Source organism: Hydra vulgaris, chromosome 12, assembly GCF_038396675.1.
Source record: "Hydra vulgaris chromosome 12, alternate assembly HydraT2T_AEP".
Classification (NCBI taxonomy): domain Eukaryota; kingdom Metazoa; phylum Cnidaria; class Hydrozoa; order Anthoathecata; family Hydridae; genus Hydra; species Hydra vulgaris.
Window position 1 is genome coordinate 12,191,448 of NC_088931.1, and position 27,432 is coordinate 12,218,879.

Below are 27,432 nucleotides of genomic sequence, written 5' to 3' on the forward strand. Positions count from 1 at the left end.
CATCCAAGTAGTTGCTTCAACAAATACCAATGTTACTCCTTCAAACCCAATTTTTTCTTCAAGTACTGCATCAACCTCTGCTGTATTGACTGGCATCTCAGCTTCAAGTAACACAGTTTCTACAGAAATTATTTTAGAAGTGGAACAAGAAATAGAAGTGTGTCATAATAAAATTTTGCTAGAGTTGCATGCAGACTTAGAAAAAGATAATTATGATCAAGTCAAAGAATTAAGAAAAAACAAGTCTCCTCATGATATTGGAATGTGGCAAATGATAATTTCCTCATCTTTTCGAGATGTAATGGTACAAATTGGACATTTCAAACATTTCAAAATCAAAACTTTCCTTTCCCAATTGATGAAGAAAAAAAGAGAACACTGCCTAAAAAATGGTTTACACGTACACTTCACAATGGAAAAAAATTCTTACGAGCATGGTTATGTTATTCTCGTACAAAAAATGCCTTCTGCTGCTGCCTATTTAATCGAGAATCTAATTGATCTACAAAAAATGCCTCCTGCTGCTGCCTATTTAATCGAGAATCTAACTGATCTACAAGAAGCAGCTTTAATCTTAAAAAAGGATTTTCACACTGGAAGAAGCTTAATCCACGATTTCCAAGTCATGAGGGAAGCTCCGCTCATCTTTCGGCATTTTAAAAGTGGAAAGAATTGGAAAGAGGCTTGAAAAATGGCGGGCTAATTGATGATCAGCTTCAGATTCAAGTCACTTGAATTTGAATCAGACTATTCTTTTATGTGTTTTTCGTTTAGCACTACTTCACTCTATCGCCTTTCTCTTTATTCTATATCGCTCTTCTTCATCTTAAGACTGCTCTCTTTTCGATGTTATTTCTGATCAAATTGACCAAGCCCTTTCTCTTTATTATTCAGCTAATATCGTTGTTGTAAGTGTAATGTTTCGTATTCTCGTTTATAGGAAATAGAATTTACTTAATATTTGTTTGACATTTATTTCTATATCTATATATTAAATTGTTACAAAAAATTACTATATTAATTGTGTGTAGACTTCTCATGTCGTTATTTAAAACTTAATTGAGTTTAGCGCTACAACTTTGAAGTGAGAATTTGTGCGGAAATAGGGAACACTTTAGCAATCATTAGGGAATACTTTAGCCATCATTTCCCGTGTCATTCTTCAAAGGGAATTACTTATTCTGTAATCGCTAATTGTTATTCTGAACGATTGCTAGAATTATTGTCCTGAGGGAATTGCTTGCGTAACAATCATTACACCTTCTTTCTTTTAAAAACGCATGTTGTAATCAAAATAGTGTTTGGGTTACGTCAAAATTATTTCTAATCTTGTGATAGTAATGTTGCGGTTTGTTGATTCATCATGATTTGTATTTCAATCATTTTTTGTGTTTTTTGACAGTTTACTTTTCCCATAAGCACGTCTTCTGATTCATTAGTATCGATGTCATCATCTGATAAACTTTATAATATTAAATACCTTTATAACTATTTTAACTAACTTTTACTTAGTTCTTATGGTATGATTTTATTGTTTAAATGTAAACAATTTTATTGCACAACAGTTTGCTAAAATGTTTAAGAAAAGAACAGAAAAAAAAATAATAATAAATAAATAAATTAACTAACTTTCTGATCTACTTCTTTCTTTGTTTTTAGTAGATGTCTTCTGTTTCTTCTGATAACATTTCCATTTAAGGTTTTTACATTAAAACTTCGTAGTTGTTTGCACATGTCTCTTTGCCATTCCGTTTGATTGTTGATACGGTGGGCTCCTAGTTATATCTTTAAACTCCCACTATTTATTAAATTTTGGAATTCTGAAGATGTGAATTGTGTGCCGTTGCAGCTCCTTACAAACTGCGGTATGCAAAGTCAGCAAAAGGTCATGTTTAGTCTCTTTAATCTCATGTTTAATCTTTGTTTGCGATTGGATGTAATCTTTCGATTTCCAAATAACGACCATAATAGTTGACCACTGTTATAAAATCCTGATTATTCGAGTAAAATAAATCAGTTCCTACGATTTGAAACGGATGATTTGGCATTTCACTTGATATCATTAATTTCTTACTTAGTTTTTTGAGTATTCTTTTTTTAACTCGTTTTCTTGTTTTCCTTTAATCCGTTTTACTTTGTTTAGAGTAGATAGTTCTTTTTGCTGTCGGCACTTAAGTTTGTTTATCTCATTTAGTAGTTTGATAGCTTGCAAGTCTTGGGAGATTTGTAAATGATGAACGAGTTTGCTTGTTGTTTCCACTTCATAAAATTTAACCAACTTTTTACAACTTTTGTAGTGACGCAACATCTTTGGTGTTCCAAGTACTGGAATAAAATTCCCTCCATAACCACGTAGTTTAATAACTGTATAAGTAAGGTTATCACGTAATGCTAATTGGTCGGAAAATCTTTTTGCAATTACATCAACTTACACACAACATTATTGTTTGTTACTTTGATGCTCATTACACTGAATGCCTTGGCTCTAATGTCAGTGAATCTGCAGGCGTTAAGGCCCACAACTTTTGTCTTTCTCAATCTCAAACACAAATAGTTAACTTTCCAACTCGCTTTCCAGAAAATCTGAATTATTCATCTTCTCTACTCGACTTATGTCTTCTTTGTGATCCTAGTCAGTGCTCACCCTTAGGTGCTTCTGGTTAAGATTTGATCTCTCTAAAACTATTATCTCATTCTTCTTCATTGTCAGAATCCCCTATCATCTAAATTGTATACATATATATTGTACCTCTTACAATTACCTTATAACTGACTTTAACTCTTCACGTAATTTTCTTCGTTATGACCCTCAAGTAAAATCTTTCGTCTTCCTGCTGAAAATGTGCTTCTTATGTAACTTCATGAATTCAGGCTGGCATGGAATCTTTTATTCCTTCGCAAGAGTTCCAAGCCAAGCCCCACTCTTCTCCATGATTTTTCTCGCATTGTGCTGCTGCAATTTCCAATCAAAACCATCACTTCTATACCTATCGCAAAAACAATTCTCCAGAAATCAGACGTGTGTTTACTATTGCTAGATACCATTGTAAAAAAGTTTTGTCTAATTCCAAACTCGCTATTCTCAAAACACAAAACTTTTTATTTCATCTATATTGCGTCTATAATAAAGGAAATCCGTTATTCCGCCTCTCTTGCGTGGTTTAGATTTTGTTATCTCACCTAAAGATAAAGCTAAGTTGTTTAATAAGAACTTTTTATCAATCTCATCTCCTGATTCCTCTAACCACATCTTACCTGATATGACCAACAAACAAGTTGATCCATTACTTGATGTTCGTATCATTCCAGCTTCTGTATCTAAAGTGATTCCATGCTCAGACTCTTCTACAACTTGTGGTCTGGATATCATATAGTTTGTTAGTGATAATAACTGATAGGTTTTGTCGTGCATTAGATAAATGTGGAGAGGTTACGGCAATTGTTTTCGGTATTTATAGAGCTTTTGATAAAGTTTAGTATGCTGTTCTTCTCCATAAGCTCTCTTTTTACGAAGTATTGGGTAAAATTGGGTAAAATCTTGAAGACTACTTAATCCTTCCTTATCAGTTGTAGTATAAAACCTGTCTTCGATGGACAGCACTCCTCTTCATTTCCCGTAACTTCAAGGGTTCCTCAAGATTCTATCCGTGGCCCTATACTTTTTTTAATTTACATTAACGATCTCCCTGAAATTCTCACATTGTGGCATTATTTGCTGATGATACTGCCATTTGGTATTGTCATGATAAGAAGTCAACACTCTGTGATTTCTTGGAGCATTTGAAAAAAACCTCATTTCTGCTACAGCATGGAGCTCCCAGTGGCTGGCAAACTTTAACACAGATAAAACTCAATTTTTTCAGCTAATAGTTATCGTAACAATCTAGATCTTCCTATATTTATGAACGGTAATGTACTCGATGTAATCTACCCTTCGTCTTGTAGAATTAACTTTTACTTCTGATCTTTCTTGGAAACCATATATCAAATCGATTAAAAAATTAGCATCTGCTTAAAATGTATCTTCTTATTGTACTTAACTCTTTCTTACTCCGGATTCTATTCTTTATCTCTATAAATCTTAAATCCGTTTATGTATGGATACTGATGCCATATCTGTAGCGAATCTTCAATTGATGTCCTATTTATGTAAAAAAAAATTATGCTTACAATTCGCAAAAGCAAATTGTAAGCATAACTTTTAATTGTAAGCATAGTTGGATTGCTCCTGCAGCCAACCTTTAACCAATGTCACGCCGTAATCTTTTTTTTTTTCTTTTCTACAAATACTATAATGGTCACTGCTCTTAGCGTCTCTTGTGCCACCTACTAAAATTCATTCTCGTGTTACTCGTCATTCAATTAAGTCCCATCTTTTTAATGCGATTGTTCCTAAGTACTCCAAAAATTCTTATTAGTCTAGTTTTTTTCCTCGAATTACAGTGCATTGGAATTTGCTTCCTTTATCTTGTTTCCCTGATTTATATAATTTGCAATCTTTTAAGTTGTTTGTTAATCGTTATGTTGCTTTATAAACTTCAATTTTACTCTTCCAATAATTTTCAACTCTAATATTGGTTGCTTGCAGCCTTGTTGGTAGTGAAGGTTCAGAATAAGAAAGGTCTAATTGAAAGTGAAGATTCAGAAGAAGGAAGGCCAGGTCAGAGTATCGTCTTCATGATTACCCTGCTACAGATAACATATAACCCAGTGCAACCTGTTTCATGTTCTGCTACCTTGTGTGATACGCTCTCTAAGTAAAGGCTAGAAGGAGATTGCTTTATGTCACCAGTACTATTTAAAATTGGTCATGCCTATAGATATAACGGGTGATGCGGAAGTTATCGGACAAATCCTAATTTCATTATTTGAGCATAATAATTAGTTTTTGTGGTTTTATGCGTAGCCATAAACGTTCTATAAAATATAAACTTTATTATTTGAGACACAATTATTTAAAATGAGGTTAAATGCAGCTGAACGAGAATCTTTTCGAAAGCGACTAAAAATGTTTTTTGCAAATAAACCTAATATAAAAAAAAAAAAAATCGTAAATCATTTTGAAAAGGAAGGATTTGTTCGAAGTACAATATATGATAACCTAAAAAAACTTGAAACTGTTCAATTGTTTTCTGATAGAAAGCACCCTGGTCGTCCGACATCCTGGACTAGAGAAAAGAAAGACTTAACGAGACTTGTCAACAATCGAAAAGGGGTCAGTCAGAGAAAAATAGGTATTAAATTCGGTGTAAATCAATCGACAATTAGTCGTCAGTTAAAAAAAATGAATATTAAATATAGAAAACGTAAAAAGACTCCAAAATACACTATAGAACAACAAATAAAGGCAAAGAAAAGAAGCAGGAAACTAGTTACCCAACTCAATAACACAAAATCGAAAAATACTTTTGTTTTGCAGGGGACAACATGCCTGGAAATTCTGGATACTACACAAACAACAAAAAGACATGCCCAGAAAGTGTTCGTTTTATAGGAAAAGAGAAATTTCCAAAAAAATGATTAATGTGGATAGCCATATCTGACCATTGTAAGTCCGAGCCATTGTTTCGCACTTCCAAAGCTGTAGCTATCAATTCATCAATCTATATTAATGAATGTTTAGAAAACCGACTTCTTCCATTTATTCACAAGTATCATGGAGACTTTAACTATTTATTTTGGCCAGATTTAGCAAGTTCTCATTATTCTAAAGATTCTCTAAATTGGATGGACCAATATGTCTATTACGTTGATAAAGAATCCAATCCCCAAAATGTGCCTCAAGCACGACCAATTGAAAATATTTGGGGACATTTGGCACAGAAGGTTTACGAGGGAGATTGGCAAGCTTCAACAGAGCAAGTTTTGATTGATTGCATTAAACTAAAACTACAAGAAATTGATTTAAACTTTTTACAGTTGCATATGAAAGGCGTCAGAGCAAAATTGAGATTAATTGCAGATGGTGGTGTTTTTTCATATAAAAAATAATATATTTTTATTAAAAGATAAATGCTTTATTTAAAAAAAATATAATAGTAGTTTGTTTTTTTATTTATAAATAAGTTATTGACGTTTTTATTTTGTCCGATAACTTCCGCATTACCCGTTATAAACATATATATTAATTTTTTTATTTCTATTCTAACTTACTACTCCCCAAAATCTGAATGAGACTCTTTTCATGATTTTTTTCGTAACGGTCCCTGGGTTGATGTCTTTTCCCTCTCAGCTGAAAATGTGCCTCCTACATAACATCCTGGATTCAGGTAGGAGTGGTAGGAATGGATGTTTTTTTTCCTTCTCATTGGTTCCAAGTCAAGCTCCATCTACTCCATGGTTTTCACCCTCTTGTGCAGCTGTTATATCTAATCATTTTTTCATCTTTTTCAAAAGAACAACTCTCTTGAGAACAAATAGCTATTTATTATTGCAAGAAACTGATGTAAATAAGTGCTTTCAGATGCTAAGCTCCATTATTCTCAGTTCACTTAATCTCGTATCTTATCCCAGAAGTTAGGCACTTGAGAATTTTTGAAAATCTTCAACAGCCTCATTAACAAAGTTGAGTCTAACATGGTATCTCTAGTTTGTAGACTGATGGACTGATCTTATTACCTCTCTCAAGGATAAGGCAGAAATGCTTGCAATGAACTTTTCTTCTGATTCAACTCTCAAATCTTATGGCCATTTCCTTCCTTCCATTCTAATTAAACAGGTTAACCATTGCTAGACATACAAATCACTCTAGCTTCTGTTGCTAAAGTCATATCTCGATTAAGTTCTTTTACGGCTTGTGGTCCAGACAACATTGTTTTTCAGAACTCTCATTAATTTTCTCTAAACTATTTAATAAGTGCTTGACAGTTTTTTTTTAGTCTTACTTTCCTTCCTGCTGGAAAATGGCATCTGTTGTTCCAATTTTCAAAAACTATGGCGAACATTTTGACCCCTCCAATCATCATTCAATCAGTCTTCTTTCTGTATAGCAAGGTCTTTGGGTCTTTGATAAACAAATTTTTCAAATCCTATCTTGAGTCAAATAACTTGCTGTCAGACAATCAATACGGTTTTCGATGCTCTCGCTCTACGGCTGACTTTTTCACTGCTGTGACCAAAAGGTTTCATTGTGCATTAGATGGAGGCTAGAGGTTAAGGTTCTTGGCATATCTAAGGCTTTCGACAAGGTTAAGCATGTTGGTTAGGGTGCATCCAACGCCCCATACATTCAAAAATTGATCTGTCCCTATTCTTTAAACTTTCTATTGGTTCTCACAAGACACCCTGTTAAATTTATGTTGGGTCTCAAAAGAAGCGAAACTTTATAAAAATTTTAAAAATAGTTATCATTTTTTTGTTAAAAATACCTTGAAAATTTTTTTTGACAAAAACATGAAAAAAAAGGTTTTTTTTAATTTTTTGTTAAAAAATAATAATTTTTATGCAATAAAACTTAAAATAATAATTCTTGTGTAAAATTTTGTTATTTTTGAAATTTTTATAAATTTTTGCTTCTTTTGAGACCCAACATGTCATACTTTTGAAAAACTTTTTTTCCTTCTGTTTAGGGTCTTGTTGCAAGTTTCAGACTTGAGGTGGCCCCCCTAAATCTCATTCAATTTTGAAAAAATTTAACAGGGTGTCTTGTGAGAACCAATAGAAAGTTTTAAGAATAGGGGCAGATCAATTTTTGAATGTATGGGGCGTTGGATGCACCCTAATGTTGGTATTCTCCATAAGCTTGTTTCATTTGGTGTATCTGGGAAATTTTTTGAGATTATCAAATTGCTTCTTTCTAACCGCTTTATTAAAATCATCCTCGAAGGCCAACACTCTTTTTTATTTCCAGTAACTTCTGGGGTACCTCAAGGTTCTATCTTTGGTCGTATTTTATTTCTTATCTACATTAATAATTTTCCCGAAAAAGTTACATCTAAAGTAGCTCTTTTTGCTGATGACTCAACTTTATATTCCTGTCTTGACAAAAAGTCTTCTCTTTTCGATTGCTTAGAGCAGGCAGCCAATCTTAAATCTGAACTCTGTTATTTGAACAAAATTCTGTTATTTACAGCAAAAAAGTATTACAGTACTGTTGACATTCCTATATTGATGAATGGCAACTCACTGAGTCCTCTTCTTTCCGTCTTCTTGGATTATCATTTACTACTTACCTTTCATGGAAACTATATTTATAATTGATTGCTAAATTAGCATCTGCTAAGGTTGCTTCTCTTTAAGGTGCTTGCTATTTTCTCTCTCCTGATTCCATTCTCTACCTCTACAAATCTCTTATTTGTTCCTGCATGGAATACTGTTGTCATATTTGGGCTGGTTCTTCTAATGATGCTCTTTTTCTACTAGAGAAGGCCCATAAACGCATTGTAAACGTAGTTGGGCCCGGTCTATCTGCTTAGCTTGAGTCACTTTCTTATTGTTGTAATGTTGTATCTCTTTCTCTTTTCTACAAATACTATAATGGACGCTACTCAAAGGAGCTTTCATCTCTAGCTCCATCAACCAAAACTCATTCTCGCTTGACTCGTCACTCATCAAAGTCTCATTATTTTAATGTATCTGTCCCTGCATGCTCAAAAAACTTATATTCGTCTAGCTTTTTTCCCCGCACTTCAACCCTTTGGAACTCTCTCCCATCATTTTAACATTCCTACAACCTTCAACTTTCTATGTTTTCTGTCAACCGTTTCCTTGTTCTATTCTTTTTTTCTAGTAAATCCCAACTTAATAGTGGTTGCTTGCTGCTGTGTTGGGACTAAATCAGAATGAAAAAAAAAAAAGATATTCTTTTCGAAAAAAAAAAAAAAAGAAAAAAAAAAGAAAAAAAAAAAGATTTCCGAGCTTTTTAAAAGGATGGAAAATGTCCCGACATCGTATTCCGATATATGTGTTTTACACCGGCAAAACAAATGTTCAAACAAAATTACTTACCGTAAAGTGAGTCTATCATTGAAAGAATTATTATGAAAGAACTATTATGAAAGAAACATTGAAAGAAACAACTTCTTTTATAGAAAATTACAATTTCAAAAATCAGTTATTTTTTATAGAACCAAGTTCAAGCTACACTTTTGTTCAAGATTTGACAAATTACACTTTATAATTAAAGAGTGAAGTCATTTTTCGTCTTTTTTCTAAACAATCCCTAGGCGCAGAACTATATTAATTGTATGTTTTTTTTTTCATCAAAATATCGATATTTCAAAATAAATCAACTAAGAATGACGTTAAATCTTGTCATTATGAAGTTTTTTTTACGAATATTTTCCGTATTATATTCATAGAGTTCCAGCTGTTATAATAAAAAACAAACAAAAATCCTAATAAAAAATAATGTATATTTAAATCAACCGAAAAAATGTGACAATGGAAGGTTTAGTTTAAATTCAAATGTTAAAGTTTTTGTTTCCTTTCATCATGTTTTTTTCACTCAGTATGTATCAACCTCCAGTAATGCTTTAAGGGTGCAAAAAAAAAAAAAAAAAAAGAGCAACATCTAATGGTTAAACTAAATGAGTAGTTGTAGCTGGAAGACAGATAAACGTGATATCATACTCTTCACACGCATTTATCACTTTTTTAGAGAAGTGTGATGATAAATTCTCACCAATGAAAATTGTATTTCCTTTTTTTTTTTTGTATTTATGGAATAATCATTTTGAAAAACCAATCTTTAAAGTAAAAAGTATTAAACCACCCACTTTTACTACTGTTATAAACAGTATCAAGTATACTTTTCACCAATTTTCCCACAAATTTCTTATTTAATAACAATGCAAATGGGTAACATAGTACCATTAGCAGCTCTAGGAAACATTAAATTTTTTGAGGTTTTAGAAATGTTTAGAATTCTTTCTGGATATCTAGGGCCTTGTTTAAAAATATATTTTTTACTCATCATAGTTGATGTAAACAGTTAAAACATTTGTCATATTTTTCAAGATTATCAGTTATCAGTTATACTAGATGAAGTTTTTGCTTTATCTGTGGCTATATAGGTTGCATATCTACTTAACAAAAAATTAATTGTTTGTTATGTTTTAAAAAACAATTCTTTTCCTGGATGGTTATCTTTTAGAAAATATACTTTCTTTCCATTCTTTTTTAAATATCTTTGGCCATAATTCTCAAATCTAATAAATCAAATGGGAGTTTCCACTCATTGGTAATTTTTAAATTGTAAGCAAAACTATTTTCCTCCTCAACACTAAACATCTTAGATCGACCTGCTGTTTTATGACCATTCATAATTTTTTTATGTTTTATGATTTTCATTCTATAGGTTCTACTTAGAGTTAGAAACTGGAATTTTTTTTTCTTTAAAGATTCAAAAAGAGTGAGTGTTTTGCTTTGCACTAAATAAACAGCCTTTAGCAGATTGTCTTTATTATAATTGTTTTATGCTTTGAATACTTTAACATTCCTGACACATCTATTTTATATTTCTGATCATTTATTGTATGCTAAATCGTAACTATATGAACATATATTATATGCTAAATCAAATATAGTATATACGAAATATGCATGATTGAGGTGGAGTTTCCAAATAACCCCAATATGCTTTCCAAATAGCCGCTTTGTATTTATCTTAAGATATTTTTTTGTCAAAATTGTTATAAATTTTTATTAAACAATCTTTAAAATATTACTTTTTATTTATTTTTTGCTTAGTAATTTTTTTAAATTGAAAAATATGGTTTTTAAATTAAAAAAATGGTACTTGCAAGTTTTAGCCTAATACAGATTATTATAAACCCTATTACTATTTTATTTTAATAACAGACAAGTATTTTAATAAAAATATTTAAAAAATAACTACTAAATCTAAAGAATGTTTAAATGATTAATTGTAAATTTTTTACTTTTTATCGAATTAATCTTAGATTAGTTTTTAACTTAGTATTTTTTTTTGATGATAAATTTTTAATAAATTTTTTAAAAAGAAGATTAATAATCAAACTTTTATTAATTAATATTTAATTTATTATTTATAAACTATATAACAACATTTATTAAAATATACTAATATATTCTTCTACATTATTATATTAAAAAGTTATTTATACAATGGATGATCTTTTGCTTGATCCAGCTATCCGTATATGGGTTATAGTACCTATTGTCCTCATTACATTTCTTGTTGGTGTAGTCAGGCATCATGTCTCCATACTATTGACATCACATAAAAAGATAGATGTAGAGCATTTAAAACAAAGGTAAATATAAATTCTAAATAATAAATCAATATTCAAATTTAAAAAAATAAGAAAAAGGGAGAGATTTTAAAATAAGGCTAAATGTGTTATCTTTTAGCAAAAATGTAATTTTTTCCTGAAGGCAGACTTTTGTGAACCAGTAGTTAAGCATTTTATAAAAAGATTTACTTTGCATCTGCATGATTAAAGTTGGACTTGTATTGGAATAAAGGGGAGAATGATTAAAAATAACATATTTAACTTTTATAACATATTTAAGTCTTCCCGTGTAACACTTTAAAATTATTTTAAGTCTCAATCGGTTACAATTGAAGACATAAGTGGATGAAGGCGTTATGTCGCAAAAATACAAAATTCCACTTTTTTCGTGTTAAATCCTGTTATGGGTGAATTTATATGTAACATAACTCCTTCATTCACTGTTAAAATCGTATTTTAGCACATTTTTGTGCGGTGTCATTATGTTCATGTGAAAGAGCGTTACTTAACACCTTTATTTGTGTAAAAAAGTGGAATTTTGTCTTTTTGCGACATAACGCCTTCATCCACTTATGTCTTCAATTGGTAACAAGGTTACATTATTTAATTAAATGTAAAATAAATAAACTTGATAATGCAGTAAATGTTTTTTTATTATTGCCCTATTGCTAATTATCATCTTTTATTTTATTTTTATTGTAAAATAACTTTGTCTCAATTGGTATCTTTGTCACAAGAAAAAAAAAAGTTTTAATTGGCAACCTTACATTTTTTTAACTTTTTATAGTAATACCAATTAGGACATAACATAATGTAACTGAATCTAGATTTGAGATAAAACTAATATATGTATCAAATATAGATTTTTTTGACATTACGTAATGTCTCAATTTGCTACATTTTCAAATGTAAAAAAAAAATAAGGGCGTAATGTAATAAAATTTATATTTGTGACGTATTTTAATTACGTTTCAAGTTTATAAATGTTTTACATTATGTCACGTTTCAATTGGTTACACTTTTAGAGATAATAAAACAAATAATTATGATTAACCTTAGATTGCTTAAGCACCATAAGTTACTTTAGCTTTTAAAACTTTTAAAGGTACTTTTTTTTATGTTTTATGTTACGTTACTTTCAAAGCTTTAAAATTTTTATTTACCTTCAAAAGTGTTTTTTTGTAAACAAACCCACAAGCTTGTGGGTTAGTTTTTAAAGAAAACTCTTTAAATTGCAATAGTTTTGATAAACCTATTAATGTGTTTACAATATTGTTAATAAATAATATTGTTAATAAAAATTTTTTGTTAAATACCATTACTCATTTATGAGTTACAGTGTTTAATAATGCGTTTGTAACTAAAAAAATTTTCTAACATTTGTAACTAAAATTTTTTTTTTTTTAAAAACTGTAAAATATCTTTCATTTTTATTATAAAATAGATTTGTCTTAATTAGTTACTTTATTTATTTTTTGTTACTAATTTGTCACAAAAATAAATAAAGTTTCAATTTGCGAAGTTATATCTTAATTGTTTTTTTTTTGAACTTAAAAAAAAACTGTGATGTAACATAAATTTTAAAAAATATATACGACGTATTTAAACTGTTTCATATCTAGATTTTATTACGTTACATTACGTTATTTATTTTGTCAATAATACAAGCATAATACTTTTATACATAAGTTTTTATAAACTCGCAAACAAAAAAGTATATAAAATGTCAACTTTTCTAATGTTTTTATAATACTTATTAAATACATTAATTAGTTGTAACTGACTAAATGTTTATTTTGCACAAATTTAACATATAGTGCAATATCTGTATGCTTTCTTTGAACTATCTTTCTAACTCAGCTTTTTCTGACTTTCACAAAGTCATAGTATCTATTTTCATATATATCATATGTATATCTAATATGGAGAAAAAAACATTAAATTAAAAAGATACAAATAGGTTACAATGTTACATCTCATTAGGTCAAAATGTTATATCTTGTTACGTATGTTATATATGTTATGTCTCAGTTACATAAAAATAATATCGTAACAAATCTCGTTTATGTTATATATACAATACGTAACTTTAAAATGTTATAGGGGCTTTTATATTGCATTTGGAAAGTTCTTAAAGATATACTTTTTTATGAACACCAACCATCTCTCTGATTTCTATGCATTAAACATGTTATTAAGTATCTCATAAGTCATTTGATTTCACAGAAGTCTGCCATGAAAAGTCTTTCAATAACAGTTTTAGTTTTTAATTTGTCATTAACTGGTTAGTTGGTTAGGACTTTAAAGGTAAAGGTAACTTATCTTATAAAAAGAACTTAAAATAACTAAAAAATTTATCAATAGGTTGAGTTTATAGACCTTTAATGGTAGTTTTTGTAGTGATGACATCATTTTAAAATTATATGCCAATTATATATAGTTATTCCTACATACCTACTAACTGTTTTCTTGCATTTGTTTACAATACAACCTGTATGCATAAAAAATTAAAACAAACAAAATACTTATTATTAAAAATCATTATATTATGAACTGAAAGTATTTAACATTAACTTATATTTGGTTTTGCTTCTCACTTCATTTAATAAAGTTTTTTTTGTATCTTCAGAGTATTTTAAAAATTGTTTTTAAAATTACACTGTACCATCAGTAAATTTTTTTACTGATTCTGACAATAGTTTATTACTCTTATCAGTCCTACTCCTAATTTTGCTCAAACTCCTTCTGAATTTGAGTTGTTTCCTGTAATCGCTAAAATAAAAGAACATTTCTTTTGAAATTCTAAACATGTTTCATTTCTTCAAAATATTTTATCCATTTTAAATCAGCTGGCAGTTTTGAAAATGGTTCTTTGTCTTTTATTTTATCGATAATTTGTTCAGATGTTTAGTTTGATCAAAGATCAGCAAGTCTTTTATATCTAAACTTTTTTCTGAAAGATATGTTATAAATTTCTTGATTTTTTCCAAGTAACTATGCATTTAAATATAATGTATCTTTTTGATAAAAGTTTACAAATTTTATGGTAATTATTAAACTTGCATTTTTTAAATTTTTTACTGTCTCGCCTGTAATGGTAAAAATTCTTTTTCTTTTCTTACCGTCATATAATCTTCAACTGTTTTTTACTTTCAATGGTAATGTAAGTGTCATTTAATGGGTTTCAAAAAATTTTGTTATTATAAAAGAGGGTTGTTCATGATTTAAACTCATATCAATTAATAAACTGTCAAGCCCATTACAAACACGTTAATCTAAAATATGGGCTGGACTACTTATTTCAATAAGGTTGTCCCTAAAATTATGTTTTATATGTTTAGAAACATTGTTGCTCCTTCTATTATTAATACCACCAAAATTTATATTACCATTATCACCCATAAATGTTATGCATTTATTTTTTTAAGTTTATCTTTTCTAGTGTTTGTATTAATGGCATTCAAGTTTTCTTCTTGTAAAGTAGCAAGCTTTAAAAGTTTATGCCTTACACCAAAAAACGCATTTATCTTAAAAAACTGAATTATTATCAAAAGTTTTCTTTAAAAAAAGTTGATAGAGCTCAATTTAAAACACTAATATATAAATTTGAAATCTATTTAAAAAGATGTTTGGACTTAAAAATTTGCGACTTTATAACCAAAACTAGAAAACTTGGGCAAAAAAAGGAAAAGTTTATAGTAGATTATAATTAGATTAAATTCTCAAAAGAAAGATCAAATTATATTTGAAACATGGCATATTATTCCTTAGAGATGCAACCAACTTGTGCTGCTAGCATTTGAACTCTAGACAAGTTTCTTATCTACATATTGTTAGCCTTAAAAGTTGTTTAAAAATAAAGAACTCAAATTATGAACTTGGGGTAAAATAAATCTAGTAATAAATTCATTTACAAAAATCTCACAAATGTTTTTTTTAATTTTGTATTTAACTACTCGCTTTATTTTTTTTTTTTTATTTATTTTGCAATATGTGACAATAATTATATAAGGCATTTAAATTTTTTATGAACATCATAAAATGATAATTTGTGGATAATGATCTACAGAATTTTTTACACTGTTGGGCCCTATGCAAAAAAATAAATAAATAAAGGCTCTTTATTTAATAAAAATTATTTTATTTGAGAAATTAATTAGTTTTAAATCAAGATATTATAAATTACATTGATAAACTTGTTCAAAACAATCTTTTTCTTACTTTTTCATTTGCGAATGCAGTTTTCAAATTGTCACAAATTAATTTCCTTAATTTATCATGATTAATTGACATAATTGCCTACTTTTGAGTATAACTTGACCCATGGGATTATGCAAATATTTTAAAATTAGTTTTAACTTTGAAAAAAAGCGCTTAGCGGAACAATTAGTAACCATTAAGCATAAGAATGTTTGCAAAACTGTTTCAGTGTTTGGAAAAATAGGGATCAAATGGTAACAAAGTAATTTTGTACATTATTGTATGAGTTTATTTGTCTGTAGCTTTTAGTTGCTCTCAGGTAAAATTGAAAACGAATCAATTCATTAAACAAATTTGCACCAGCATAATCAGGATTTTATCAAGTTTTAAAGTTTTTCATAAAATTCTTAGTTTTCAACTTCTTGGCTTCTATGTCGTCAAACTGCTTGTTTGTATGAGAAATAAACCTATTCAATGATGTAAGCAAGTCTAAACAAGTTTTTAGAGTCACACCCAAAAATTGTTAACAGTGCAAACTAAAGCTCTCCCATTTTCATTACCAAGTTGTGTGCATTAGTTCAAGATTTAGTATCACATAAATGATTCTCACTTCTGTCATCAACTCTTTTCAAGATTTTAGGCCAATAGTTTCTTTCATTTATAGTTTGACTTTGTAGTTGACTTGTAAGGCAATATTATGCATGTTGATTTTTTTTTTTTTTTTTTTGTTATTCACCTCCTCAAGGCCATGAAGGCCACTACAGATGAGGAGGCTACTCAATAGTGGTTATAACCCTCTCTCAACTCTATAACTCCGAAACAAGAACCTCGACGAACAAGGTCGCTGCGCAGAGAAACAAGTTAAGCGCGGTACTACCAGGGACATGGTGGGGATCGAACTCGGAACCTCTCGATATTCGATTCGATTTCTCGACATTCGATTTCTCGACATTCGATTCAATTGACATAGGCCCATGCTTCTATGCTCTGAAGAACATTTTTCATCGAATACATTTTTTTTACTTAAAATCCAGTTGTAGCCAATTGTACTAGGGAAAACAGTTTACACGTAAAACAAAAAATAGCCCCAACAGACAGTGAATACAGTAACCATTCTTGCTTCAAAAGATTTGCAATCAACTTTCCTTGATGAAAAACAAGATATGTTGCAAAAACAGTTTGTATCTTTCTATGACTGTAGAGACTTTTTGAAACTAATATTCCAATGTTGACATTTAGGTTGTCTGTTTTGACCCAAAAACTAATATCCGACAAATAACTCTCATAAGAATTAGGATCTAGTAATAGATCTTTTAATTAGTGTGGCAATTTTTTCTATTTCAATCTCATCTGAAGCAGCAGAAACATCATTAGTATTGAAAGAAATATTTGCAGTATTTATCTTCCGATTCTTTGTCGTAAAAGTGTGAAATAAAATTCTTAAATTTATTAATGCAAATAAAATAGATGATTAAATACTCACAGTAAAATAGTTTTAAAAAATTAGACAAGTAAAGATGAATTTTTACCATTTTTATGATTTTTCATGACTTAAATTTAAATAGAGGTGGTCCCAAGTTATACATATATTTTTTAACTAGTTATTCTTAATTAATTTTTTAAAAGTTTAAAAAACAATTAAGTTATAGCTATTTTTTTGTAGTTGGTCTTTTAGTTCCACTTTTAACATTTTAAAGATATAAAAAACTTAAAAAGGAGAAATCTTTGCAGTGCATTCTTTGCGTTTAAAGTTATGCAATTTTATGTCAAAATTTATGCAATTTAAATTTTGAATGGATAAATTTGAATGGAAATAAATAGTAGTTGCGTTTAAACAAAAACTTTTATCTGGTGTAAAAATTTGCTTTTGTTTTACTCCTAGAAAATACTTGGCTTTTAATTTTTTAAAGTAAATTTAGATACCAATTAAAATAAAAAGTGTTGCAACAAAAATTAACAAACTTCTTTAGAAACAACTTTCCCAGTAGTTGATTAATTTTATTATACAAAGTTGCCTTTACTCAAGGTTGTTCTCTTTAATGAAGTCAGCAACAAATATCTTTTGGAAAATTTCATTAAAGAAGATTACTGCTCACTAGTTATAGAAGCAGTTTGTAAATATGCATCGAAGAACTTCAATGATTATATCATTCTTGCAGATATAGCTTGGCGAAATTTAGTTATATTTCTATACAGAAAATAGAAAAGTGTTATGGCTTTAGAGAAAGATACAATGATAGAATAATTGATGGTTATTACGTTTTTAATCAAGTTTTTGAAGTTAATTAAACAATTAAAAATAACACTGAACTTGAGCAACAGTGTGGGACTCATTGCAATCAGCTTCAGAAATATTGTCAATGTCAACAATTCCTTAGTAGTAACATACTTATATATCCAAACTATTTGAGAAATGAAGATTCAGTAATTTAATATTTATTCAATAATTTAAAATTATTTTGTGAAATGTTTCCCATTAATAAAAAATTAAGAAGATATAAAATACAATTGGAACCAGCGGCAGATACTATTGAGACAGAGCGGGTTAGCAAATAAACAAAAATTAGCTTTACATCAGGCATTTTAGAGAAATTCTATTTTAGCTTGTTTAAAATTACAAGGTGACGCATTTACTTGTGAATCAAATGTCAATGAATGTATTGAAAAAGAGAAAAATATGTTAAATGCTAAAAACAATTGAAGAATGAGGTTATTTATTTTAATAGATACAAGTTGGTCATTGCTGCAAAGATCAACTAAATTTAAAATTGATTGTTGATAAAAAATACAAAAAAATGCATTCTTATGTCTACATAAGAATACACTAATAATTTAGAGGGTCTGCTTGGACAGTCCTCATACCAATTCACAATCACCTATGATGATCTTTTTTTTTTAAGTAAAAGTGCTCCAAGAGGAACTAATGGTCATATCACATAGCACCACAGAAGAGTATTTTAACCACGAATTTCACACCTTCCTTACCAATGTAGCTTCTTTACCAATGTTGCTTTCTTACCAATGTCGCATCTGGTGAGAATCGGCAAGTACTCAAACCATAAATTAAATTCAAATTACTTAATAAAAAATTAAATCTCCCCCCCCCCCTATTTTAAAGGCTTTAATAAATGGTTATCGATGGCACTTGTTATGATAGTGACACTTTTGAATTTTTAGAAATATTTGAAAATATGCTTAAAGTTCTTTTTAGTATATTTGTTACAATAACAAATACATACATGCATACATACTTACATACATACATACATACACACATACATACATACATACATACATACATACATACATACATACATACATACATACATACATACATACATACATACATACATACTCATATAAGTTATTAGAGAATATATTAAAAAAAATTATTTTAGTCACATTCTATTGCGAAGTCGAATGCTACGTGAACATGGAAAGTATATTCCAATTGAGGTAAACTTTTTTATTGTGTAAATATTTTTTTAATAACAAAATAAAGACTAAATTCTTTAAAATAAAATATAAAATTTATAAAAAAATTTCCTCTTAAAAAAAAGCACTAATAGAAAAGATAAATACTGCTAAAAATTTTCAGTTAGAATAAACTTTTAAATATTTTATTAAAAAAAATTTTTTATATAATTTTCATATTTACATTTTTTGTTTAAATGAAAACAATAAATTTAAATCAAAATATGTAAAAATATTAAAAAAAAAAAAGGCATAAAGAATATTATAATAATGCAGGTATTAACACAACAACATTAACTTTCATTAACATAATAGTTTTTCTGTTTTGTTGTTTTTATGCTATTCTTAAAGTTTTAGTGTTGGATAATTTATTTGATATCTAGTTTTTGTATGATGGAATATATGTATTATATACCAAACCATGTATTATATATGTATTATAAAATACCGCGTTAAATACATATATAGTATATATAACATACCATATATCTATTGTATATGTATTGTATGTAGCATGTTTTTTATTATAGCTTTTGAAACTATTTTTTTTTAGCCATTCACTGTTTTAATATTAATATTAATTTATATAGAAAATATAACACCTTTGTTATTATTTTGGATTTTTACATTTTAAAATTTTTACTTAAAAGGTTTTTTAATTAAGTTGTTCAATTTCAGATAAATTTTTTTTTTGAAGATAAAATAATTTTGTTTTGTTATTGAGGTTATCAATAGTTAAAAAAATTTCATTTCAGTCATTTCTTATGCGAAAGCAATTTTTTAATGACAAAGAAAATGGAATATTGAAAGAAGAAAAACCTAAAGCACCTGTTAAAAATCCAATGCAAGGTTATACTTTACTTTACTCATTGGTGGGATTTATAGAAATATTATTATCCTTTATGTTCTCTTATATTTTTTTAGTTTTTTAAAATTGATATGTTAGATCCCACAATGATGATGGACATGATGAAAGGAAACTTGACAAATGTGCTTCCAATGATTGTTATTGGGGGATGGATCAATTGGACATTCTCTGGGTTTATTACAAGTACGTTCATAAATTAAGTTTATACTCTTTTTTAAAAGCTATTTTCTCTTTTTTATTTTTTCGTTTTTTCTTCAATCATAATTTTGTTTTTATTATTTATAATTTATAATATAAAATATAGATTTTTGTATACTTTTATCAGTTAAATTTTAATTAAAAATTCAAGGTTTGGAACAATGAACTTATTTTGTTTCTTTTACCTTTAAATCGGAAGCTTGGTAGACAAGGAACTATTGTTGTATTACCAGGCACACTGGCCCTCTATTAAAACAGCTTTGAAGGCAGTATGCAGTAGTACTTGTTTTTAAAAATGTACTCAAATTAAATGTGAGAACAGGTTAATACAATCACAGCCTGCTTAATCTTAGCTCCAACTTCTGAATCATAAGTTTTTAAATCATATATTTTTTCTTAAACATTTTGAAAATTTTGTCAATATCTTCTCTTTTTTGTTCAAATCAAATGAATTGCTATTGAATCTTAAACTTTAAAAATTTAAGATTCAATAGCAAAAACACTAAGATTAAAAAATTTAATCTTATTGTTGTTATTATTTCTTCAGGCAGAATTTAACAGCACTCATGTTTTGGAGTTTAGAATTGAATGAGAGTTGGAAATAATTTTGTTTGATTTGAGCAAGAGTTTTTTAATTGGGTATTTGAAAAAAAAATTTATTTTAAATATTCCTGTTTTTTATTTTTAGCAAAAGTTCCATTTCCTTTGACGCTTCGTTTTAAGGCAATGTTGCAACGTGGGATTGAATTAACAAGTCTAGATGCATCCTGGTAAATATTTAATGTTTTCTTTTAATTAAACTTAAATTAGTTAAGCTTGAAATGGCCATTGTAGCCATTGAATTACTAAATACAGTTTAAAATGTTTTTTTTTTCTATTAAATTACTAAATCTATCAAATGCATTAAAAAGTCATTCAGCGACAAAAAATGCCACACTTTCTGGCAAATAAAAAAAGTTGATAATGTATACCAAAGTTATATAACACAAACAACAACAACAACAAAAAAATGATATAACTTATCATAGTTGTAAAGTATGATTTCAAAAATAATCACATCATCCATTTGGTGATTTAAATTTGTTAGTTTAAAATACACAAGAATGTTTAAAATTAATTAAAATAAAGAGTATGTACAATATTAAAACATGTTCATATTTATATTTAAAAATTCTATTTTTTTTTATATTTATATTTTTTATATTTATATTTTTAGAAAATATAAATATGAACATATTTTAGAAAATATAAATATATTTATATTTAAAAATTCTATTTTTTTTTTTATTTATATTTTTTATATTTATATTTTTAGAAAATATAAATATGAACATATTTTAGAAAATATAAAAATATTTATATTTATATTTAAAAATTCTATTTTTTTTTTATATTTATATTTTTAGAAAATATAAATATGATTATATTTTAGAAAATATAAATATATTTATATTTATATTTAAAAATTCTATTTTTTTTTATATTTATATTTTTTATATTTATATTTTTAGAAAATATAAATATGAACATATTTTAGAAAATATAAATATATTTATATTTATATTTAAAAATTCTATTTTTTAAAACTGTATTTTAAAGTTCTGTATTTTGAAAACATTAATCTCCTATTTATTAGGCTGCTGCTATTAAAACTTTTTTTTTTCAATTTTTTTTTTTCAATTTTGAAAGCTTGTAAAAGACTTCAGCTGCTATAGTGCTCTGTCTTATTTTTTATCTTTATATTAATAGAGTTTTAAATGCTCTTCTATTAATATTCATTTTGTTTTGACAACTGCTTAAGTATACTTTGTTTGAAAAACAGTTATCTTATATTTTTGTGTATTTCATTCTTTCTCCAGGCATTCACTGCTTATGTTCGACCATTTGGCAAATTTTTATGCCAAAATTTTAATATTTGGCCTTGCCTGTAAGGGATTTATATTTATAGTAAATAAATTTTAGTTATATTTAAAGTTATTTATTATAAATTTATATATCGAAATATGACTTTTTTTTTTTTCACCCTTAATAACTAGTTCCTTTAATTAGATAGATATTAAAATCAACATATATACTATGATGAAAATAGGTGGAAGGAGAAAAAAGTTTCTTTTGATCTATTTGTAATTACAAAGTTGTCAGCTGTTAATCAAGTTATTTCATTTTGGCTGAGTTGTTAACAGAGTATAGCTATCAGCACAATTTTGCATAAAAAAATTTAATTTTATAATATACAGCCTGTGAAGACAGTTCTCTAGGTTGTTTCTTTGACGTTGAATGGATAAGCAAACAAATGGATATGTAGAGTTAAATGGATGAGCAAACAAAGCAGACTTTAACTGCAAAAATGTGTCTGAATCAATCAACTAGCAGAAAAGAGAGAAATATACCCATAATATTATAGAGATTATGATAGATTAAGGAGCAGGATTTTTAAGGGTTTATTTAAGTATTCTTATTTGTGAAGTAATTAAACCTAAGGTTAAGTTCTCATACAAAGAGGATTTAAAGCATGACAAGTTAAAGGACTGAGGAGTTAAGAAACTTATTGTAATAGCTTTTGTTCAAGTTGTCATAGAGAATTACCACAATATCAAGCAGGTAATAGATCTATTGGGGATTTTTTTTTCTTTTTTAAACATTTTCACTTCCAACAAGGCTGCAAACAACCAATATTAAAGTTGAAAGTTACTGAAAGAGAAAAGATGAAGATTGTAGAGCAAGATAACGATTGACAGACGACTTGATTGATTGCAAATTATATGAATCGGGAAAGCAAGATGAAGGAAGCGAATTCCAAAGGACTGATGTTCGAGGAAAAAAACTAGATGAATAAGAATTTTTGGAGCACTTAGGAACAGTCACAGAAAAAAGAAGAGACTTAATTGAATGACGAGTAACACAAGAATGAATTTTAGTAGTTGGCACAAGTTAACATAAGTTGCTTCTCTTTCTCTTTTCTACAATAACTATAACACATAAAGTTGCTTCTCTTTCTCTTTTCTACAATAACTATAATGGGCACTAGCTCTTTAGAGCAGTGCCCATTATAGTTATTGTAGAAAAGAGAAAGAATCCGGAGTAAGAAAGTGTCAAGCTCAATAAAGAGATGCAACCTTAGCAGATGCTAATTTTGCAACAAATTTGATAGATGGTTTCCGTAAGAAGAAAGTTTATGAAGAAGACCAGCATGCCTGATTTGGTAACAGTAATAACTTTTCAGTTATTACTGTTACCAAATCAGCTGTAGAACAAGAAGATTGAAATCCATATTGATGATCAGAAAGTAAGTTATTAGATTCAAGATGAGAGATTAAGTGTTTGTTAATTAAAGATTCAAAAACTTTGCTTATGACACAAAGAAGACTAATGGGACGCTAGTTATACGAAACGGATCGCTCTCCAAAATTTTTGAAAATAGCGATAACAAATGCCACTTATCAGCAGGCTGGAAAACAAGACTCTGATAAGCACTTGTTAAATAGTATTGAAAGTATAGACGACAGCTCCGGATAACACTTCTGCAAAACTATAACAGGTCTGTTGTCCAGACCACAAGCTGTAAAAGGGTCTAAGCAGGAAATCACTTTAAATACAGAAGCTGGAATGATACAAATGTCAAGCAATGGATCAACCTGTTTGACAGCTATATCAGGCAGAACACAAGTAGTGGAATCAAGAAATGATATTGATGAAAAGTTTTTAGCAAATAATTCAGCTTTGTCTTTAGGTGAGGTGACAAAATCTTAACCATACAAGAGAGGTGGAATTACGATTTGCCCTTATTATTGATAGTATTAACGATTCTCCAAAAGTCACGAGAGCCTAATTTTTATGATGAAATATGAGATTTCATGACCTGAGAATAGTGTGCTTTGGTGTTAGATAAAACCTTTTTACAATGGTTTCTAGCAGTAGTAAACAGGTGTCTGTTTTCTGGAGAATTGTTTTGCTGATAGATAAGAGAGTAATAGTTTCGATTTGCAATTGCAGCAGCAAAATGTGAGGAAAACCATGAAGAGGAGTGAGGCTTGACCTGGAATCGTTAAGAGGGAATAAGAGATTCCATGCCAGCCTAAATCCACAAAGTAATGTAAGAAGCACATTTGTCAACAGGAAGACGAAAGATTTCTACCCAAGGGCCATCAGGAAGAAAATCACGGAAGGAGTCCCAGCTTTAAGGTAGTTGTAAGAGGCACGATGATAGGGGGATTCAGATGATGAAGAAGAATGAGATAATAGTTTTAGAGAAATTGGACTGTGATCAGAAGCACCTAAGGTAGAATGTGGAGAAACTGAGCACTGACTAAGATCAGAAACAAGATATTAGTTGAGTAGAGAAGGTAAATGATTCGGGTTGTCTAAAAAGCAAGTTGGAAAGTTGACTACTTGAGTTAGGGATTGAGAAAGGCAAAAGTTGTGGGCTTTAATGCCTGGATAGTCACTGACACTAGAGCCAAGCTATTCAGTGTGATGAGCATTGAAGTCACTGACAACAACAATATTGGCTGATGGATAAAGAGAGAGGGCTTGGTTAATTTGATCAGAAATAACGTCAAAAAGACTGCAGTTTTGAGATGAAGGAGAGCGATTAGAACAAGGAGATAGAGTGAAGTAATGCTAAACAAAAGCACATAAAAGAATAGTCTGTGATTCAAACCAAGTTTCTTGACAAATGCGTGAATTCTTACGAATGTAAATGCCAAGACTAAGCATGTGACTATTGGAGTCTTTATGAATTAAAGGAAGATAACCATCAACACTAAGATCACATGATGAGACAGTTGAACTCAAATTAGTCTCACAAAGAGCAATTAGGTCTGGTGAACTTTGCAAGAGATAAGACTTAACAGAAGAAAAGTTACTTCAAAGACTAAGAATATTAGTGAAGATAAGTTTAGAGAACTTGGTGATGATGATGGTTTTTGTTTTATAGTTATTGGTACTTTAGTCATTTTTAAATTTGTTAAAGAACTTGACTCAAAGCATAGATAGTACTCATTAAACTGTTTAATAGCCCAAGCAATTGCCTCATTACTATTAAAAAACCCTAAGCCGTAACAAAGGGCTCCAAATGTGGACTTGGCAAAGCACACAAAAAGTACAATCAGGGACACCATCCATGCGCAACATGGCACTGTTAATGTTTTGATAATTTGCTGCTGTTGATGGAATCAGCCTCTCTGAGAGCTACCACAAAGTTCGGGAAACCTGACTACTAGCCTGCCTCAGAATCATAAAACTGAGTTTTAGAGCTGTGCCCTCATTAGGAGATAATAGAATTAATTGCCTAGTCATAAAACAAAGACACAAGCAAAACCCATGCATTGAGTCAAGAAGATCCAGCATTCAACATCCTAAACTGGAAACAATGCATTAAAAATACATCTGCGCCAGCCCAATAGATGGAGAAGGGGTGCGAGGCTGGTCAACAGATAGAATCTGTTTACCCTTTAAATTTTTGCCTAGGAGGCCTTCTACAAGACAGTAGCAGTATGCATTTAACACCTGCCTAAGATCAGTATTTTTATCGAGACGCCATCTCAAGCCTCTACTCCACCATGAAAAACATTTCAGGGGATGTTTTAAGTCGGAGTTGGCATCTCCTAGCCTTTGCCTAAAAAAGCGTATCCTCCAATGCAGCAGGACATGATACTGGAAAACATGTTACCAGTAACAGGATAACATTACTTGACAAAATTGCAACAAAGAAGTGTTTCTTAGCATTTGACTCATAGCTAGCAAATATTTATTTTGGCATTGAAGCAGCCTCTACTCACTCCTGCAGTTGGTGTAAATAGTAAAATCAGAACATGCATGATTTCAATAACCTGTTTAAAAATTTAATAATGATACAAGGTATCATTATTAAATTTTTATTTTTGCACAATTAAAAAGTCATGCTGGATATTTTATTTTAGGATTTCAATCTTTTTTTTTTCAGAACTTTTGGTATGATAATGCAGAGAAAACAAGAGATAATGCAGAACAGTACAAAAGCGCTTGTGAAATGACAGAAAAAAAAGTAAACTCTCTGCTTCAAAAGTTGTGTACAAAATCTATTGATAGATCTTCCTGATGAGACATCTATTTCAGAAAACTTCTCCCCAATTGAGTTTTATCTATTTTCTGGAGTTACAAACTGTTTGTATAACATAGTTAATAAAATGCTGCCCAAAACAGAAACATCAGTTTCCATGAATATGTTGAATAAAGCAAAAGGGTTTAGTAAGCCAAAATTGCACATTGGCCAGTTCAAGGGAATAAAGTGTTCAAATCTAGTGGATTACACAGAAACATTAGACATTAAACCTGATAAATCAAGAAAGTTTATGTGTGCAATGATAAACTAAATCATGTGAAAAAAACTTGTTTTCTTTTAAGTTTGAACACATCTTACAAGGATCACATAAATGCCTACAAGAAAGCATATGTTGCATTGAAAGCAAAATCTCCTTAAGTGTATGCTTTAGTTACCCATATGCCTATTTTTCTGGAATCAATGGTAGACAAATACCTTGGATATAGTCATGGTTTTCTAGTCAGAGCAGGCTTCTGAAACTGCTCATTATGAGTTCAAACAGTTCTATGAGAAAGGATACAAAGTTCCAAGTTGTCACAAACTGTATCATTCGAAACTTTTAAAGTCAGTTATTATTTATAACAGTAGATATGCACATTGCAAAATTTAATTTGAGACATTTACGTATTTAGAGTTTTTTTTTTAAGATATTTTATTTATAAATTTTTTGTTTCAATTTTATCTTATATTAAAATTAATCTCTTATTCATAATTCATAAAATATAATATATTCAAATATCAAGTCTTAATATGGTTTCATGTGTCTTAGAAAATAATTAAACAGCTATTTATAATAAAAATAATCTATAACTTTCAAATAACCTTATAAAGACATTAACCTTACACAAGACATTAACATGATTTTTTTAATATTACATAGTAAAATTATTTCAAAATGTTTATCAAAAAATTTATTTTTACATTTTGTCCAATAACTGAGTAATTATTGATATTATAACATGTTATCCATTAAAAGCTCTTTTTATTGTGAACATTTCAAAACTTTCAAAGTTTTTATTATATGTAAAAATCTTGTAGTAACTCATGATTGAATAAAATATAATGCATATAAGTGAAAATACCGGAGTTTTGTGTTTTTACAATAACACATTTTTTTTCTAGGATCTCGAGAAAATTTTTCCTTGGATTTATTTTCTGTAAGTAGACACCAGTACGGTTCCAGAAAAGTATTACACTGATATTACCCTGGGACATATTTTTTGGCTTGTAGCTACTTTCTCTAGGGTGTGTTGTTATAATATTATGTGTTATCATGATAGAAAGTAAGACATTTAAAGATATTCAAAAATAAATTGTGTAATTTATTTTTGAATTTCTACAATTTATTATTGAATATCTTAAATATCCGGGGCTGGTTATTGTTCTAATCAACAAGT

General features: G+C 28.9%; 2 protein-coding genes across 2 annotated transcripts in view; both read left to right on the forward strand.

The window, feature by feature from the left end:
- Positions 1-5,523: 5,523 nt before the first annotated feature.
- On the forward strand, positions 5,524-5,991 carry LOC136087959 (uncharacterized). The gene has a single exon (XM_065811591.1). It carries the CDS (start codon positions 5,524-5,526, stop codon positions 5,989-5,991), a length of 468 nt encoding a protein of 155 aa, XP_065667663.1.
- A 5,063-nt stretch (positions 5,992-11,054) lies between these two features.
- The window catches only part of LOC100211604 (ER membrane protein complex subunit 3), a 38,850-nt gene continuing 22,472 nt past the window's right edge, over positions 11,055-27,432 (forward strand). The window contains exons 1-5 of the mRNA XM_065812196.1: positions 11,055-11,234; positions 18,812-18,869; positions 19,643-19,736; positions 19,834-19,938; positions 20,642-20,723. Of these exons, the coding sequence (XP_065668268.1) occupies positions 11,086-11,234; positions 18,812-18,869; positions 19,643-19,736; positions 19,834-19,938; positions 20,642-20,723 (488 nt within the window). The 5' untranslated portion in view covers positions 11,055-11,085. The remainder of the gene's footprint in view (positions 11,235-18,811; positions 18,870-19,642; positions 19,737-19,833; positions 19,939-20,641; positions 20,724-27,432) is intronic.